General features: G+C 34.8%; 1 protein-coding gene across 18 annotated transcripts in view; it reads right to left on the bottom strand.

Moving 5' to 3' along the window:
• Positions 1-20,240, bottom strand: part of CWC27 (CWC27 spliceosome associated cyclophilin) — a 271,711-nt gene that overhangs the window by 181,181 nt on the left and 70,290 nt on the right. For 3 of the 18 annotated variants that reach the window (XR_015148865.1, XR_015148866.1, XR_015148864.1), the window contains one exon: positions 2,227-2,321. The exons of 14 other annotated variants lie outside the window; for them this stretch is intronic. Coding sequence is in view for 1 of the 4 variants with exons in the window: in XM_086361942.1 (XP_086218068.1) it covers positions 19,486-19,585 (100 nt within the window). In the remaining 3 variants the exon portion in view is untranslated. Of the gene's footprint in view, positions 1-2,226; positions 2,322-14,336; positions 19,586-20,240 lie in introns of those variants that run through there. One more of the 18 variants, XM_086361942.1, reaches the window with a different exon arrangement.

Here is a 20,240-nt window from a genome sequence, read left to right as displayed (position 1 = left end):
ACAGAGGACACCTGTGTATTAACTCTGATTTCGCCCTCTGAATGAGAAAATGTCCTTGCTGACACTGAGTTTGGTTCAAGAACCAGGAGTCTGGTAATTATAAACATTCCCTTAAAAGGAAGCCCACAGATGGTCAGTTTAAGTTCTTCTGGAATAGTGATGAAAATGGAATTGCTCCCAGATCGTTAGTTCTTTTAGAAGAGTGAATCTAAAAGGGTAGTGACATAGAAATAAATGAACTTGTCCTCATTCAAGGATACTACCTTGCATGTACATTGTCATAGCAACTGCTGATGCCTATTATGAGCTAAAAGAAGCTATGCTGAGATACGTTACATCTGCTTCTGCCCTGACTTTACTTCTGATAAGACACTGGATCTTTGGTTAGTTAAATTAGGAACTAAAGCTAAAAAGCACACGTATATATGTTAACCTCCTGTCAATCTAAAACCCACCCAAAACACTGTACTTAATTTAGAGAAAAACTAAGACAGCTTTGACTAAATAAGTAATGTTACTTATATTACTCAGGAATAAATCAATTACATGACCAATAATAATTGCAGAGAATGATCATTTGATTAATTGAAAATAGTCCTTCTAGAACAGATAGTTCTCCTACTCAGGAAACAAAATGTACATAATTCAGGAATCTTTAGGAAAAACATAGTAAGGTGCTTTTTGAGAGACACTTCAACTTTTTAGAAATGATACCTCAAAAGAGACAGAAAATGTCTTCCAAAGGAAATACTATTAAAAGTTTTCAACTTCAAAAATACTTTGAAAGGAAAAGAGTTCCTAGAACCAGCAACAACTACTTTAGATTTTATATTTTGGAACAAGTTCAGCAAAATTACACACTAAATAAGTTGTAAAGTTGTAAAACTAAATAAGAAAGATCCCTGTGAGCAGTTTTCGGGGTTTCTGTGTTTTTTTTTTCAATGTCCAACATGGAAAAGAGTGGTAAACGGATTTTGTTAAGCCTGGATTTCTCTCTTATTGGTCTAGGCACAAGCTGTTTTGCTATACAGTAACAGATAAGACTAACATTAAACACGACTTCACTGAAATCTTTTCTGGTTTCCTTATGAAAAAGAGACTGATTAAAATCTTCTCCTGAGTTCTGAAACCAAATTTGGCAGTTCAGTAGCCAAAGTAAGCAATGGAGTCACATTAAAAACTTATCAGTGTACAAAGTTCTTTTTAAAAGTTAACTAAAATAAAGTAAGCTATTAAAGATTTTAACATCTCTAAAATACCAGTCCCAACAATCAAAAATGTAGTTACATATGACAGAGATTATAATGGTGCTGTTTTACTCCAAAGGTATTAGAATTCCCTCCTGAAATAAAGTGAGCCTCTGATATATCTACTTCTATGTAAACCAACAAAAAATAAATTAAAAAAAATTGTAAACCTTAAAAGCTAAACCTCATTCCAAAAGTGCAGAGGAAAGACAAATTTTCTGAGGCTTTCTCATTTTTACCTGGAAAAGTCTTGAGTTTGAATGACTTGAGAACTGCAATTAAGTACACCCACAACTGGCCCACTGCAGACATGAGTATTTGTTTGTAACATTTGGTGGGGATGAAGTGGCAAGCACAAAAGCCATCCTTTTGAAACTTTTCCTGGTGTATGGAAAATCTTAGTTTCTCATGTATGTAAACCAGTCCTGTAACTCAGATAAATACAGCTTTTTTAGAATAGAAACATTACGGCAGCCTTGCTTTTCCTTAGCTAAACTTAGAATATTCAATGATGGGCACATTTTCTGGGCTCCACCTTCTGCAAACAAATTTAAAAGTAGTGAAAAGCAACCAAGGCTTTACATCACAGAATAACAGATTTGGGAACAGAAGACTGGAGAAATGGTACAAATAGTACAGTTACCCTTTTGGGTGATTTAAACAGTAAGATTTATGGTCTCTTTCTAGTCTAAATTTTAAACCATGGATTTTGTCAAAGGTTAGTACTAACTCTCATCAAATTAGGCTTGATGTGAATGGGCAACTCACTCCTAACCACATACTAAAAGTAAGATGATTTGCCTTATTTTTTTTTTAAAGGTCACATGTCTGGGACCACAGCAAACAGAAATACTATTAAAGGGAAAACTCCATGTGGTTCCAAGAATAGCAAAAACATCTTCACAGAGGAAACTCTTGATTAGCAATTGAATGAAAGTAAAAACATAACAGTTAAGTGAAATCTAAAAATAGAACATACCACACAATGCAATGTAAGTCCACAGCAAACAATCTGTGCTATTTGTGGCTGACTGTTTCAGATTCACTTCTTTTCTCCTTCCTGTCCATTGTCTTCTAGAACCACCAAGGAACATTAGATTACTTCAAAAGTGTAGGATTTATTTTTGAAACAAAAATGGTACCTCATTTTGAAACAAAATGGTACCTCAGCAATATTCAACCTAAGTCCTTTGCTGAAGGTTCACCAGATTCCACTATCATAAATCGATAAGAATAATATACTCTCAGTTGAATGCCTTAAATATGATAATAAAATAATTAACTTGAATACAGTATTCAAATATTTGTTAAACTGGATGTAGGATATAATTTATAAACTAGTTTGCTTAACTCAAGATGTAAATACTTAATGAGGTAATTTACTATCTATTTTCATCAAAATTAAGCTGGCAAGTTTTAAATTTTTGTTTGGGTTTGATTGTCCACATTTCAACAGTACCAAGAATTAAGATAAGCTCACAAAGAAATAAGAGATCCAGAAGCAACATATATCAGGGCAAAATAAATCTTTTTTCCTTAGGCAAGAATACAGTGAATTCATGTTGATATACGGAAGAAACCAACACAACATTGTAAAACAATTATCCTCCAGTTAAAAACAGAGTCAAAAACAAGAAAAAAAGAACACAATGGTCTCTCATTAAAATTTTTTTTAAAAATTATGCAGTCCCAAAGGGTGCCCCCAAGATATTTTTTAATGACAAAGGAAAAATAGTAATTTTATAATAGAAAACCTGAGCCATACCACCTTGATGAAATAGTTAGGGATAGTACCATCAATAAAAAGATCTATGGGTATCCTGTACTCCTAATATGACACTTTTTTATACTCTTGCTTAAAATGCATAACCTCTGGCTACTTATGAGAAAACATCAAACAAACCCACAGTGAGGGGCATTACAAAACAGTTTATCAGAACTGTTAGGTAATTAGAATAGGGAAAAGGAGTCCAAAATGGCAGTGGCTAAAAGACAAGGAAGAGAAAAGCCCACGAAAATAGAACAGAGGAAGGTCAAAGGAAGGTCCAAGGACCAGAGTGAGAACTTCAGGAAGAACAGCACTCTTGACTAAGACCAATTTGCATAGGGCAGGCCCAGGGGGAAGAAAAAAACATAAAAAAGAGGAGCCAAAGGGCTCACTCTCTCTCTCCCACGGGCTGGGGCTGGGCTCTTCTCTTCGTGTCTTTGGATCAATGTGCCCTCATGCCTCAAGATGGATTTTCCTGCTATCTTCTAAATAAAATAGAGCTGTAACACTGATTTATCTAAGAGCTATAACACAGCCCATTCGAGACCAGAGAGCTATAACACAGTCTGTCCAAGACCCGAGAGCTGTGACACGCCGAGGGGGCTTTAATGTCCATTGCTCCAAATCTTTGTTGTGAGGAGACAAAGAACCGAGGCGCATACACTCACCTGACAGAACCCTTCAAAAGTGTCAAGGTTATGAAAGACAAAATGAGGTAGAAGAACTCTTGAAAATTGGAGGAGGCTGAGGAGGCACAGAACTAAATGCATTATGGGATTTTGGACTGGGTCTGGTAACAGAAAAGGACATTAGCAGAAAAATAAATAAAATTCAAATAATGTCTGCAGTTTAGTTTTAAAAAATAATAAATCAAAAACTTAAATCTTTAATTTTAGGCAGGGCATACAACGTCTGAGCTGTCTTCTCTGACCCTCTCTAAGCCCTGGAAGGTCAAAGCCTAAGTACACTGTAGTGGATCATGAACTATTTGTTGAATGATTACATCAAAACTGAATTTTATCTGTGACACTGTTTTATAATGACCTGTTATGAATTTTAAGTTCCCTCTCTACTATAAGGTTCTTAATTTTTTATCTTCTATATAAAAACTAGATTTGAGACACAAAGATAAAACAGATATTTTAAATATCTGTTAAAAGTGTAAGTGGTTGAATGTCTAATTTTAAATAGAAGCCTCTTCTATTGTAAGGATAACCATAGGCTATTAGAAATTCTTGAATTGGGATTATGTTTTTCTGAATGCAAATACATTGTGTTCATATGATTTTTTTTTAAAAAATAGGATATACCATATAGCACAGAGAATTACTGCCATTATCTTGTAATAACCTATAATGGAGTATAATCCACAAAAATAATCACTATGCTATACACATGAAACTGCATATTATAAATCAACTATACTTCAGTAAATTAATATAAAGATATCCTATAAAACAAGTCACTAGAGAAGTCTGATTAATTTTGCTAGAGGCTAAAAATCCATAGAAGTTTAGAAGAAAAAATAAATCATTGAAAGACACTCCTATACAATGAAAAATGTTAATATAAAATCTAAGTTATACCAAAAACTGAACCATCAATTTATGGCAAACTATTCCTTCTAATAGAAATGAATCTGCATTACCTATATTTAGCAAGATAACATCATAGAGAAATATACAGCTATTTCCACTGCTAATTTACATAATGGAAAGTGGAAAAGTTTACTGTTTCCAAATCCCAAGCCAAAGCATATAATTATCTTTGCCAAACATTCAGCAATCTACAGACTCTGAATGCATAAGATATCCATAGCCAGTATGACATCTGTTTTATGGACAAGCATGTAAATGGGAAGGAGGAACACAGATTTATTTAGCCTATAATCCTTTAAAAATGTGATTTAGACTTTACATAGAAAACTGCTATTCATTTATTCAGTAACTTTTCGAAAAGTAAATTCTTAAGTTACAATATTGGAAGATGTCTACTAGTCAAAGACACAAGGTTAATATATACTAAAGAAGTTGAGTGGAAATATCCTACTGTTAGAAAAGTTTCTTCATTCTACTATTTATATGCCTGAAAGAGTAGTGTTTTATTTATCAAAACAAATAAAATTACTACTAAATCTAAAAACCATAAGAAATTGCACATTTATTACAATGTTCTCCATTTCTGTTTTGTTAATTCAGGTTTTAAAAGAGTGTCTCTGTGCTGTTAAGAGGGGGACATATGCAGGCTCCAGAAACCTTCAGTTGTTTTGGCGGTGGGAGCTTGGGGAACTCCCAGAATTGCAAACTCTTTTCCTGTTCTACATCTGAATCCAAGGACAATCTTTAGAAACAATTCTTGCTTCACCAAATATGAAGCTTGCTTTTGGAGATGGCTCAGGGGAAAGGATTAAGAGCTTAGGTGTACACAAGTCTTGAAGCATAGTATAAGCAAATGACTGGGAAACTTTTGGACCCTAGGTATAGAATACATATGTGTCCTTGGAGTTTACGAAGAAACTTTAATTTCAATCAAAGCAAACAGCAGAAAATACAAAAAAGGGCATACATCAGTAAAAATCAAGCTAAGATATAAATGCTTGGAAATCTCTCCATTTTCCTTTCGAATGTGTCACTGCATTGAGTATTACCTTTTGGCCAGACTGAGAAGAGTGATTATCATCTAGTCTAACTTAGAGTGAAAGGCGTTTCATAGAACGCCAAAAACCAAATTATAAACATGAGGTTAAAACAAAATATAAAAGTATTCCAGACCTTTTGTAGGGTCTTAGCAAATTACATCAAAGTTGCCTTGTTTAAATAGAAAGTTCCTTTGTATTATGATATGTAGAAGAATACTAAGTTAGTAAGAGACGACGTAATAGAGCTTTATATAAGAGTTCATTTAAAGTTCGAATAAGAAAAGAACAAACGTTTGTTTCTGGCTATAAAGATGACAGAAAAAATTGTACTTATTACTCTTTTATGTAAACAGATGCAATTCGATAAATATTGAAAATTTTCAAAGAAATAATTTGATTTTACTTTCTTTAAAATTTGAATATAAATGATACAATATTATTTCCTTTAAAAAATGGCAAGGGGCAAATTTTGAGGTTGGTTCCCCCAAAAATTCACCATTGATTTTCCTCTATCTCATGTTCAGTGATACTAAACAAATTCATGTAACTGTTATTTACTATTCTAACAGAATAATTTCATTTGATGTGACTGATCATTAGCATAAAGGGTCCTGTTGGCCTCAAAAATACAGTTAAGCTAATTTTACATTTAATCAGAAGTTACAGCAGGTGTATTAAACAAATACAGGCAATCAATAGCTTGTATATTCTGGATATATGATGAATTTAAATTAAGCAAAGACTAACTTTGACTATATTCAGAGACTCAACATTTTCCTCCTACATTGTGTAGCAAAGATGACAATTAGCCTCTTAGTACAAAGCTCTGAGTGAAGGCCATAGGAAAGAGAGAATCAAAACTCTGAGTATGTCACAGAGCTAACAACTTTCAAGTAAAATCCAAGTTGCAAAAAATATATGAACTGAAAGCAAAAGCCTACATAAAGCAATACAAATGGTCGTTTAACTACAAGACTAGCCGAGCTGTACTATTGTTTAACACTGAAGGCCAAAACAATCCACCAACCCCTTTAATACCACTGAAAACACCTCTTAAGGCCACTTAAGATGCAGAAGGAATCATCTCAAGAGCACACACTGATCAACTGATATTAAGAGAATCCACTTACAGCATATAAATGGAAGCATTTACTCCTCCATGACTGCTATCAAACAATCCAAAGAACACTCTTCAAACTGAACCAATGTCAAAAAAATACATAAAGAACTGTCTCTGAGCATCTTCAGAACTAAAATGTGTCATCTATTTGGTTTAAGTATGAGCTGATTTGAAAGCAGTGAGATGAACCCGGAGTTTCCAAATATCCAGAATTAATGGAATACCTGCATAAATCTGTAAAATATGAAAATATAATTTTCAAACCCATAGGCTTACTCTATGCCAGGCAGTGGTATAAAAGCTTATATATATTAACTCATACCCTCCCACAAACCGTATAATATCACACTATTATAAATTCACTTTACAAATAAAGCTGAAGTAATTACTAGTTCTAGATCTCTAGATCTTATGGCTAGGCAAAGCCAGATGCATCTGAGTGTGCACGATGCCTTAAAACCACTACATGAGCAGTTCTCAAACTATGGTTCACAGACCTTGAAAAACTATAAAGCCATTTGAAGAGTCTGTGACCTCAAAAGTATTTTAGTAATACTAGTAAGATGTGATTTTCCCTTTCCAATGTGTTGACATCTGCTTTACTGATGGTACAAAAGTGACTGTAGGTAAAACTGCTGGAACCATGACATGAATCAAGGCAGTGGCAGCACTATGGTCTAAGTCATTGTAATACTTGTCACTGCCAGGAACTCACAGTGAAGAAAACATTTTTTAAACCAGTTTCACTTATGAATGCCCTTGATGAAACAGTAAAAATTATTAATTTTATGAAACTTCAACCCTTGAGCACAATATTTTATGTGATAAAACTCAAGTATTGCATAAAGCACTTTTTCTGCATATAGAAATGTAGCTGTTCTGAGGAAAAACATGCAGTTATTTGAATTGTGAGGTAAAACAGTTTTGTTTTTTCAAATAATATACCACTTTTATTTGAATGAACAACAGACAAACTGGTTATTCTGATCTGGGAACAAAGTGATACTTTTACTTCAAGGAAAAGGACTGAAAATGGTAAATTTGTTGACAATGATAAAATCTGAGTTTTCAAGGAAAAGAAATTGAATTTTAGAAAACTGAGAACCACACTATCACTATACTGGGAGACTCTGGAGATCAGTGATCATATTAATGAATGTGATTTTTTTTTAAATTGCATGGCGAACTGTATCAACATTGGTAGATCTGCATTGACTAACTGGATCAACACTTTCCAAATAATCAATGCATAATATTAAAAAAATAATGCATGGTAAAAGATCCATTCAAGGTGCAAATTAAACCAACGGGTTTTAAAGTATAGTAGATTATGAAGGATCTACTGGTTTCACATTAACCTATAAAAAATTAATACTTCTTAAGTTTTGAAATATTATCAAAGAAGAATAACCATAATTAACTGAAAGGGCTATTAAATACTCATCTCTACTCAAACCATATATCTGTGTGAGAACATATTTTCCTCCTATAATTTAACCAAAAAAACACACAACGGACTCAGTAAAGAAGTAGACATGGGAATCCAGCTGCCCTCTATTGAGCCAGTCATTAAACAGATTTGTAAAAGTATAAAACAATTCTACTTTTCTAACTAAATTTTTTTTTTTAATTTAGGGAAATAGGCTTTTTTTTCTAACGTGTTATTTATGTTAAAATAAAATGAAGTTGACTATTGCTATTTTAAATTTATATTAATAAATATTAAGTTCCTTGGGGTCCTCAATAAATTTTTAAGAATATAAAGGATTCTGAGACTAAAAGTTGAGAACTGCTACACAAAGCTGTACTGTCACTAATCTATGTGTGTGAGTTTCTGTGTATCCATGTACACGTTAGGGGATAGAGGGAAAACAATAGCCCTTGGCTGCTCCTATATTTGCTACCCAACTTCTAGAGCTTTGTTCTGGTTGTGAAGTATGATTCTCTATTTCCCTATGGGGAAGAGCATGAATGGACCACAAACATGAAAATAATCTTAGCAACTGTAACTCTGTAACTCAAGAAATTGTTATTCAGCATTAAAATAAAAGTAGTGTTCTAAGCAGAAAGTAGTAATAGTAATTAAGAAAGCTGTGAGGGTCAAATGGCCAGCAAAACTATACAAGCACTCCTGAATATTTGAAAAAAACACAAAATTAAATGTGTGATTCACAAACAGATCGTATTTATAAAGTAAGGCAAATACTTACACAAGCATAACATAATGCAATATACCATATGTTCAAATCTTATCCATCTCTGAAGATCTAGCTGAGATATAAGCCTCTTAAAATATGCCCTAAAGACATCAGATGCTAAATAGATTTTAACAAAAAATAGGTGAATAAACTGATTAAAATGATTCTCCTTCCGCAGACCTGCCATTGAAATTATTGTCAGGATATATTTACAATTGTGCATATGCGCCTTACATGTAGTTCTAAAGGCATTTTATAGATTTTACACATACACACTAATGCATATGTATGCAAAGTTACATATTTATCCCTTAACATCTTTGTTTCCCTAGTGGCATTCCAAGAGATCCCAAATTAAATTTCCCAAATTAAGAAAAATCAAGTACAAGTTATAGCCTGCTTCTACAGGAAAATTTTCTTCAATTCTAAATAAAAAACAAACAAAATTACAAATATGATCCATTTATGAATCAGTGAGCACCCTGACATTGAGCCAATAATTCTAAAACTGGAAAGTGACTGAATTTCCTGGACCCAACAAATAATCTAACAAAAAAAGAATGAAACATATGAGTCATAAAAGGTACAGGTGAGGCAGGTTTTTAGAAAACCCAAATCAAGAAAGGTAATTTTATTAGTCATATTAACAGCTTAATTATTTTTTTGTAATCAAATTTATCTTAAACATCAGAATACTGAAAATCATACTTTCGTTTTACACCATCACTGGGATTATCACTTGCCTAATTCATAGATCCAAAATTCACTCATTCTTTCACAATGGCTGAATAATTTATTATATACCAGATGCCACTGGTAGAAGTTGTGACTAGTTCCTTAGGTGGTTTCCTGGCCTTTTGCTCGCGTGTACTATTTAGGGAGTAGAGGAAAAATAATGTGAAACTTACCAGCTGCTTCCAGAATTTAACATGTTGCAGTAGTCTGGTGAGTGGTTTGGAAGCTTTCAGAGGGAAGCACATGACAAAGTATGCCAAATTGACATTCAGGCTCACTGAAACTGCGTAGGTTGTCCGTAACAAATGATCTTGATCTAGTCACTTAACCTCTCAAAGTTTTATCTGCTAAATGAGGAAGCAGAATTGTAGCTCAGCTGGTAAAGAATCCGCCTGCAACACAGGAGACCCTGGTTCAATTCCTGGGTCAGGAAGATCTGCTGGAGAAGGGATAGGCTACCCACTCCAGTATTCTTGGGCTTCCCTGGTGGCTCAGCTGGTAAAGAATCTTCCTGCAATATGGGACACCCGGGTTCGATCCCTGGGTTGGGAAGATCCCCTGGAGAAGGGAACAGCTGCCCACTCCAGTATTCTGGCCTGGAAAATTCCATGGGGTCGCAAAGAGTTGCACGACTTTCACTTTCATGGATCCTCCAGTTTTAAACTTACAGAATTCTATTTAGGTGCTGTGAACATTTGGCTTAGAACTATTGAGACAGGAGATTATATGCTTCTTAGTAGGAAAATGAAAGTAGTATAAATGACTCATCCTAGCTATTTAAAAATGTACTATACATTATTCATGTTTTCTTAAATTAAGAAACTAAACAGTAAAATGAATAGTATTCAGAAAGAATCACTTGAAAGGTTCTGAAAATATATTAGAGAATATCATTCTAAGTACAAAGTTTCTTGAAAACAGAAAAAGAAACTATTATAACTGATGTAATTTTAATGACTATGATTTACTGACTGCTTACTAATTCACCTCATCATATAACAATCTGGTAAAAAGGTATTTTAATTCCTATTTGAAAATGAAGAAACTGAGGCTCAGATTAAATAATTCATCCAAAGACACTAAATTGAATAATGGCACCACTGATATTCTAATCTGGGTCTGTCTGACTGTAAAGCAATACTCTTCCCACTGTAACAATACCATGCATTTCAATTCCCACAAATGAGTATCTTTTTTATAGTCAAGCCTTAATTGCTAATAGTAATGGGAAAAGGAACAACATGGAAAAATAAATCCCACACACACATGGTATCACACTTTATGACATGGAATGAATTCCAGTAAAACAAGTTCCGGGGCTGGGGTGAGATTCTAGATCAGACGGCTTCTTAGGCCATTTTCCAAGTCTCAAATCTAAGCAGTCTTCTTCGTTCACTGAGGCTTAAATAGGTTATCTAATGCATTTTCCCACTCAGACATAAATGTATGATTTATATACATCAATCGTAGATTAATCACAAATAATAAGCACATGATTTCAAGAAGTAATAGTGGGGATCTTCTAAGGAAAGGATCCAAAAACTTGCTGTTTTAAACCTTTCTATTTTCTTTCATTGGGTTTGTTTAAAAGAAAAACATTGAAAACTCAAAAGACTATTTTAACCCGGGCTAATAATGCTTTCTTAAAGATAGGAGAAACTTGCTCCAAAGAAAAATATACTGACATGATTTTTCATTTCCATGAATTTTTCCTGTTCCTAGGGTACAGCAACAAAATTACCACACACACACAACACACACAGTATTCTGAAAAAATTAGGTAGGACAAATCCAAGAAAATTTACCAACTAAAAATTATTTCTTTTATAATCAAGAAGAAGCTGAGAAAGATTTCTAAGTATTATAAAAGTATTATATAAGATTAAATTGAAAGCAAAGACATGAAACCAACAGTTGTCTTGTATTATGAACTACTGCAAATAATCAAGTAGTAAGAACTGCAGTTAAAATAACTATTAAGTTATTAATTGAAATAACTAATGAAGTAGAAAGTCAGAACTTATTACTCCATCTTTTAGTTTTTCAGAAATAGGATAATTTCCAAAAATCTGATAGGTCAATGAAATTTATAAGCTACCAGGTATAATTCAAACATTAAAATGCATCTAAGGTCCCATCAAAAATCTTGGGATCATTTATAGAACATTCCAAATAACCACAGCAGGATACAAATTCAAGTTCACATGGAACATAAGCCAAACACTGGACCAAAAACCAAGCCTCAATAAATGTTAAGGAACTGAAATCTTACAGAATATGTCCTCTAACCACAATATGTCCTCTAACCACAATGAAATCAATTTAGACATCAGTAACGGAAAAATATCTGGAAAATTCCCAGATATTTGAACAATAAACAGCACACTTCTAAATGACCCATAGGTCAAAAAAGAAACCACAAGGGAAATTAGGAAGTATTATGAACTGAATGAAATTGAAAGCACAATTGTTATCAGCCCAGGTTTAACCAGTCTTCCCTGGTGGCTCAGACAGTAAAGAATCTGCCTGTGATGCAGGAGACCTGGATTTGATCCCTGGGTCATGAATATCCCCTGGAGAAAGGAATGGCAACCCATTCCAGTATTCTTGCCTGGAGAATCCCATGGACAGAGGAGCCTGGTGGGCTATAGCCCATGGGGTCGCAAAGAGTCAGACACAACTGAGCAACTAAATTACTAGGTTTAACCAGAGAAACAGAACCAGTAGAATTTCTTCTTCAGGGAAGCCTCAGCTCTGCTCCTCAGCTTTTCAATTGATTGAATTAAGATTCCCAGATTATTTTGGATAATCTGCCTTCAATCACTGATTACCGATTTTAATAGTATCTACAGAATACCTTCACAACAACACCAATTGGAAACAGTGGCTGACTTTATTTTGGGGGGCTCCAAAATCACTGCAGATGGTGACTGCAGCCATGAAATTAAAAGACGCTTACTCCTTGGAAGGAAAGTTATGACCAACCTAGACTGCATATTAAAAAGTAGAGACATTACTTTGCCAACAAAGGTCCATCAGTCAAGGCTATGGTTTTTCAGTGGTCATGTATGGATATGAGAGTTGGACTGTAAAGAAAGCTGAGCGCCGAAGAATTGATGCTTTTGAAGTGTGGTGTTGGAGAAGACTCTTGAGAGTCCCTTGGACTGTAAGGAGATCCAACCAGTCTATCCTAGAGGAGATCAGTCCTGGGTGTTCATTGGAAGGACTGATGTTGAAGCTGAAACTCCAATACTTTGGCCACCTGATTTGAAGAGCTGACTCATTGGAAAAGACCCTGATGCTTGGAAAGATTGAGGGTAGGAGGAGAAGGGGATGACAGAGAATGAGATTGGCTGCATGGCATCATCGACTCAATGGACATGGGTTTGGATAAACTCCGGGAGTTGGTGATGGACAGGGAGGCCTGGTGTGCTGCGGTTCATGAGTTCACAAAGAGTTGGATACAACGAGCAACTGAACTGAACGGTCTATAGCCTACCCAAGTTGATAGCTGATGAAACTGACAATCATAACAATATGTTAAAATCAGTGAGATCCAGAGAAGGTCATGCTTAGAGGGAACATTAGAGCTTTAAGTATTTATAATAGGAAAGAAATTCCAAAATCAACTATCTCAGCTTCCAGAATAAAGAAGCTAAAAAAAAACAAAAAACAAGACAATAACAACAACAAAGAACAGACAAGAAGAAAAAGAAGAATGAGCAGATTAAATAGAAAGTAAGTAAAAGAAGGAAAGCAGAAAGCTACTTGATTTCAAAACTATTTTACATTATAAATCATGTAAATAGGTATCTCAAAGATACCTTTTAATCACATATGCAATGTGACAATTTGAAAAATTCTCAGTTTCAACTTCTCCTTGCTTACCATGCTCCAGATACAACTTTCACAGAAGTTGAAATGTGGATGCATCCTTGAAGGTAGAATGAAGTTCAAGCCCTTCATTTTCAAGAAAAGACACCAAAGATCAAACAGCTAGGGAAAAGTTGAGCAAGGACTAGCACCTGATTTCCAAAATGGCTTCCCAGAGTTCTTCCCATTGTAATTTACAATCTCCCAGTTGCTTTACATGTCACTAAAAGTCTGCCACATCTAGGCTACTATGCTACAGTAACCATCAGGAAAATTACCACCATATCTATCTGCTCATTTTCTTTTACTTCTTAAATTTATCCACAGGCCAGCACATAAAACACCCTTATGCATATTCTCTCTGGAAAATCCCCTACAAAATAAACATACTTTTTCAGCTGAGAGATTAGAAAAAGGCACCTATTTTCTGGAGTCCATGTGGCCCCTCACCAGCGCACAAGGCTTGAAGTGGAGCTCCAGCCAGATTCCAGCCCATGTTTACACTCTCTGGCTAAGTCCTCTTTTTCAGGTTACAATGGGTAAAACTGTATTCAGTATAGCATTTGCTATACTATCAAATGCACAAAATCAAGTAATGTCACTCCATAAAAATACGCCCTTCATAAATGAGGTGAATGTATATAAAACAAAATTTAAAAAAGGAAAAAAACACATTTTAAAACTCTTAAGCTGTATCTTAAAACTCTTGGTATACAGAAGTTCTAATATTATAAATATTCAAGGAGAATCTCAATGGTAAGAGTTAGACAGAAAAGTTTATTAACAATATTTCATTTAAAAAAGTGACATTTTATGTTTGTTTTATTTAGTTAGATTTGAAGTGTTTCTGTAAGTGCTATATTAAAAATCACATGGAAGGAAAAAATAAAGCAACATGTTTTCCTAAGCAATAAATGTCATCATTGCAAGGACATTTATCTTTCTAAAATAAAACAGTTGCATATACTAGCTAAAGTTAGAATTTTATCTTCTAAATTTGCTCCCTTAAGTGAACAAGTCCATAATCACATTTGTAGACACATGCTATTTTTGTTTTATGAAGTTGTCATTAAGTTTTTATTATAAACAGGATGTTCTCAAAAATAATACTTCCATTTTTATAAACATTCAAAATGAAACAAATGAAATAAAAATAGTAATTAACAATTTCAGTAAAACACATTATCTTAGAAGATTTCTTTTACTAGCAAAATTACTCCTACAATCCACTTACTGCAGTTTAGGTTCTGACAATTGGCAATATAAATGGCCTTAAAACACACCTTCAGGAAAACTAATTAACTTCATCTGACTTAACAATTGGAGAAGGCAATGGCACCCCACTCCAGTACTCTTGCCTGGAAAATCCCATGGACGGAGGAGCCTGGTAGGCTGCAGTCCATGGGGTCTCACGGAGTCGGACATGACTGAGCGACCTCACTTTCACTTTTCACTTTCATGCATTGAAGAAGGAAATGGCAACCCACTCCAGTGTTCTTGCCTGGAGAATCCCAGGGACGGGGGAGCCTGCTGGGCTGCCGTCTACGGGGTCTCACAGAGTCGGACACAACTGAAGTGACTTAGCAGCAGCAGACTTAACAATATTTTACTTGGGATTTTCTATGTGTTCAGAGTACTCTGTCTATACCATTTGGAACTTTTCAATGTATTACTTTCTTAAGTAATTTCATGTGCTCGTTGTTTACAGAGCATGAATTAGGCAATAATCGCATCTGATGCAGACAGAGTACATGCTCAGTAGTCAACAGAGGGATGTAGGAGGTTGGACAACCTGGATGTTTATGAAGAACAGCAGTGACTAATTTTCTTTCTAGGCAGTCTTGGCTTGTCTCTCTACCTTGTCCCCATGGATCTCTTCTACCCTGCTGGTGTCATACCCTTTAAACACATACATCCCCTTAAACACTACTCTGGCTGCCATCCATGCTTAATAATTATTGTCGATTACCTGACAAATTAATTTTTCATTTTATTTTAAAATATGCCATGGTTGGAAGGAGTACCAAAAGGTGGGCTGTCCTATGCTCATTAAAGAGAGGGTTGGATTGCAAGGTAGCAAAGGTACTTTAAACTCTATAGTCATGAGCCATCAATAGCATCATGTTTTAAAAGCGGTCTCACATGCAGTATTTCATCTGATCTGACCACAATCCTACTGAGACAGGGAGGGCAGGTACTAATCACATTTTACAGGTAAAGAACAGATTCAGAAAAGTTGACTTGTTCAGATCTCACTTAGAGTAAACAAAGCAATTCAGTATTGTTTAAACTGTCATTAAATTTGAGTAACTTTCAATATGGGTTCTCTGGTGGTGTGGAGTGAAGTGTGAAATGAAAGTCGCTCATCGTATCAGACTCTTTGCAACCCCATGGACTATATGGTCCATGGGATTCTCTAGGCCAGAATACTGGAGTGGGTAGCCTTTCCCTTCTCCAGGGGATCTTCCTGACTCAGAGACTGAACCTTCATCTTCTGAATTGGCAGGCAGATCCTTTACCACTGGCCACCAGGGAATTCCTATCTATATTTGATATCATATTTCAAATGATTCTGAGGACGTTTTGATCATTTGGAATTCTGAGGAAATTAAAGACATTTTCAGTCTAGAATGCTGTTGTTATTCTGCCAAGAAATACACAGAGGGAATACACAGAGGGAAGCCCTCTGCTGGCTTACTGGTAAAGAATATACCAGGAGGAGATGCAGGTTCGATCCCTGGGTTGGGAAGATCCCCTGGAGGAAATGGTAACCTATTCCAGTATTCTTGATTGGGGAATTCCATGGACTGAGGACCTTGGTGGGCTACAGTCATTGGGCTAGCAAAAGAGATGGACATTACTTAGTGACTAAACAACCAGAACTTTCATTATTCAAATAAAATTTTTAGCACGGTGCCAGAAATAAAACTTGTTTTTATCTTGCCATTAGGCAGATTCATATCTCGCCTTAAACTGCTACCTCATTTACTATAGGCACTCATTTTCCAATTATAAAAAGTAAAATAAACATGACTACCAGCTACAGTAGTCTCACCAAACTCTCCTTTCCAAAAATGTATAAATCCAAAATTTACCTAACCTTGAATCTTTCAAACTGATATACTTTGGTTGAAAAAAAAGAAATTGATCTATGCTTATCTGTACATTTGAATTAATACAAAAGTCAAGCAAAAATGAGTTATATTTCCACTTTGCTGTCCTGGAAGGTACCTCATCTATCCCAAACTATCTTTCCAGCTTTATTTCCAACTATATCCTCTCCTCTAGACACAACAGATTGTTCCTCAAATACACTCTGTACTTTTCTCAGTTTCCTCTACTGGAAATGTCCTTTCCCACCCATTTCCTCTTATTCAAACTCTACCCCTTCTTCAAGGACTGGTATTAATGCTATCTACTTTACATACATGCAGACTTCCTGACCCCTAAGTCAGAATTAATCTCTCCCTCCTCCATGAGGCTACTGTACTTTCTCTGGACCTCTGTTTTATACTGAGTTCATTGTGTTTTATAGTTCATGGCTATACATCTGGCTCAGCTCAGAGCTTGTGGCAAGGGAGTATCTTCCTTTAATTTTTACCTACCACACGCATACTGTAGATGTATGAAAAACTGTTTTTACCTAATGCAAATTACTTAGCAAACAGAACATTGTCTTAGATCAGGCTTTCATCTGTCTCACTTGGACTTGGTCTAGTAAAGCAGCCTCCTGGTCAGTTTCCTCAACCTCTAATTCTGGCTTTCTCCACTGTATTTTCCATATTACTACCACAGTGGTCTAAGACAAAAACCTGATTATGTCCCTTTCTAAATTTACACTATTCTCCACTGTCTAAAGGAGATCTTGACATGACCCTAGTCTACTTCTCTTCCATTCTGCACTGTTAATTCATATGCAGATGTGCATCCATGTTTACACACATTTCCATATTCATCAGAACAGCAAATTCTCACCTATACCCTTGTAAGAACATCTACAAGATCCATCATTCTAACAGCTCATTCTTTATGCCTCATCTCAGGGGAGGTATAATATGGCAGTTGAGTTAAACATATCTGTGTTTAAATCTTAGATTGTCCTTACTTGGGAGAGTAATTCTGAGTAAGTTAAACTTTGCAAATACAATTGAGGGAAGACTGGAAAACTCTCTAGCTTCACCATTCTTTTCCTGCTCTCTTTGCAATACAACTCTGCTCTAGTGGTTAGATGGGCAACATCAACATTTACTGTAAAATACAAAAATAAGAGCCAGCATTAAAATCTAAGCTCTAGGTTCCTTGTCAGAAGAAGTATTTGCTTTACTTTAAAACAAAAAAGATTTAAAAACAAATAAGCTGTACTCTTTGTTTTCTTCTAGCTCCTTATTCACTGTATACTAAAATATGAAGTAACAAAACAGAAAATTTCAAATTCTTTTCCAGTTACAATAGCTGTTCATCTCTGCAAGGATATACATACTGTACATTTTCATACATGTTTGCCTCATATACCTTTGGTGAAGTCTGTTCAGATCTTTTGTCCATTTCTTAAATTGCTTTGTTTTCTTATTGTTGAGTTTTAAGAGTTCTTTATATACTCTGGATACACGTTTTTTTATCAGAAATGTAATTTGGAAATATTGCTTCCCAGTCTATGGCTTGTCTTTTTATGACCCTAATAGCATTTTCTGCAGAGCCAAAGTATTTAAATTTATTAGTGTATTTCATGTTTTTTGTATCTTAAAAACTCATTATCAAATCCAAGTTCATATGGGTTTTTCTCCTTTGTTTTCTTTCAGAAGCTTAGAAGTTTTACATTTAGTTTTATGATTTTGAGTTAATTCCTATTTAAATGTGTGTATGTGTCAAGATTCACTTTTGGAGCATATCGAACTCTATTCTATTACCATTTGTTGAAAAGACTACCATTTCTCAATCAAATTGTCTTTGTACTTTTGTCAGAAATCAGAAAACTATATTTGTATGAATCTATTTCCGGGCGCTGTATTCTGTCCCATCAATCTCTCTCTACCCTTTAGCCATCTATTATTTCTTCCTCTTTAAGATTTAATAGGTATGCAATGCTCTAGATTTGGTAAACAGAATATGCTTAATTAAGTATCCCTTCTAGTTCAAGGTTCGTGTCCAATGTATTTTAGTTTGATTTATGAGTTTCTTTCCATCCTAAGAATAAAAAAATGGAAATCTAACAACAATAACAAAAAGTTGACCTAAGCAGAAATTGACTAATGTGTAGCAGAAAAGTAATGTTGTAGCATGCAATAATATACTAAGGCTAGGCAATTGTGCTACCTAGAAACTGGGAGTTTTTCAACATTAAAGGGCCCAGATGAGGTAAACCCCTTTGGCATAATCTCGTTTCATATTAGATTTATAGCTCTATAGTTGTTTTAATTGCTTGCACTTTGTTTTAACCCGGTTTAGATGCCAGATGTTCATCTATATTAAACTTCAACAGTTATAGTGCTATAAATAAAAAAGAGTAACTCAAAAATACATACATTACAAACATTCTTAAAATGTTACTTTAAAAACTTTTAAAAAGAACAAATTAATCTTCTCATACGCAAATATGCCTTATGTGCTTTTTGTGGTGGAACAGTCATTTATCAGTATTTTATGAAAAGTACCTTGAGTTAGTAGGAGCTTTTACACGTGGTAAAAGGCTATTACTTAAACTCCATGAATTAAGATAATTCTAACATTGCTCCATTTTATGGCTCTAGCACCAAAGACCCAAAGCAGTGATGCTGCATTGAACCATCTTTAGACTGCAGCCCCACTCTGGAGGCCAAGGTCCTAGGTGTTTAGTTTTTGTTGAAGGCTGTGTGTAAGTACTATAGCAGGTGTTATGTCTCTTTCTTCCTAGTGCAAACTGTTGCTATTCAGTGGCACAGCTTAGAAACAGGGTTAGCTCGGCTGGGAGAAAGGTTCTTCTCACTTTGTCTCTCTACAGGAACCACTGTCTTCTGCAAACATCTGAGCCTAACATTGAAAAAGACAAATAATCTATATTTAAACCTGTTTTTAATCTTTTTACCTTTATTCATCTATACTTTCAATACATAGGAAAACATTAAGTAACATTTTTATCACTAATTTACTAAAAAACTGTGAGCAAAGACTTAAATATTTACTAAAATGTAAACACATTTTGTTACAAAATTCATTGCATACCAATACAGTATCACTTAAAACAATAAAAAAAAATCCTAATTTTTAAAACTTCACTAGGACACTGATAAATCCTACCTAAGAGTATCATGATGAGCCATAAAGTCAAGTAATTAATACTGGTGATAACTCTGCAATGTTATCCTGGCCTTCAAATTCTGGGCTATTCTCCAGAAGCATCAAGATTAGACATTCTCACCTTCTATCACATGAAATATGCTTTCACAGGTCAGTCATAGATCTTTTTTCCTACATGACTAGGCAAGTACATACAAATTTCATCTAAAATTGAATCTTACCAAAGAGCAGCAAGGATATAAAATAGAGACTATAACACTCAAGTCTTTGTATGAGGCCTTCATGATTATCTTTCTGAACTCTTTGAAGTCCAGCCAAGGGTTTTTCTTTTTAACTCCCTTACATAAAGCCCGACTTTAAGACATTTCAAGTTACTGTCAATACTGCG

This window comes from Bos grunniens, chromosome 20 (genome assembly GCF_055505025.1).
Source record: "Bos grunniens cultivar Pamir isolate PY7600 chromosome 20, Bosgru_T2T1.0, whole genome shotgun sequence".
NCBI classification, from domain to species: Eukaryota; Metazoa; Chordata; class Mammalia; order Artiodactyla; family Bovidae; genus Bos; species Bos grunniens.
The sequence above is the reverse complement of the archived record's forward strand: the minus strand, read 5'-3'. Positions and strand labels throughout refer to the sequence as shown.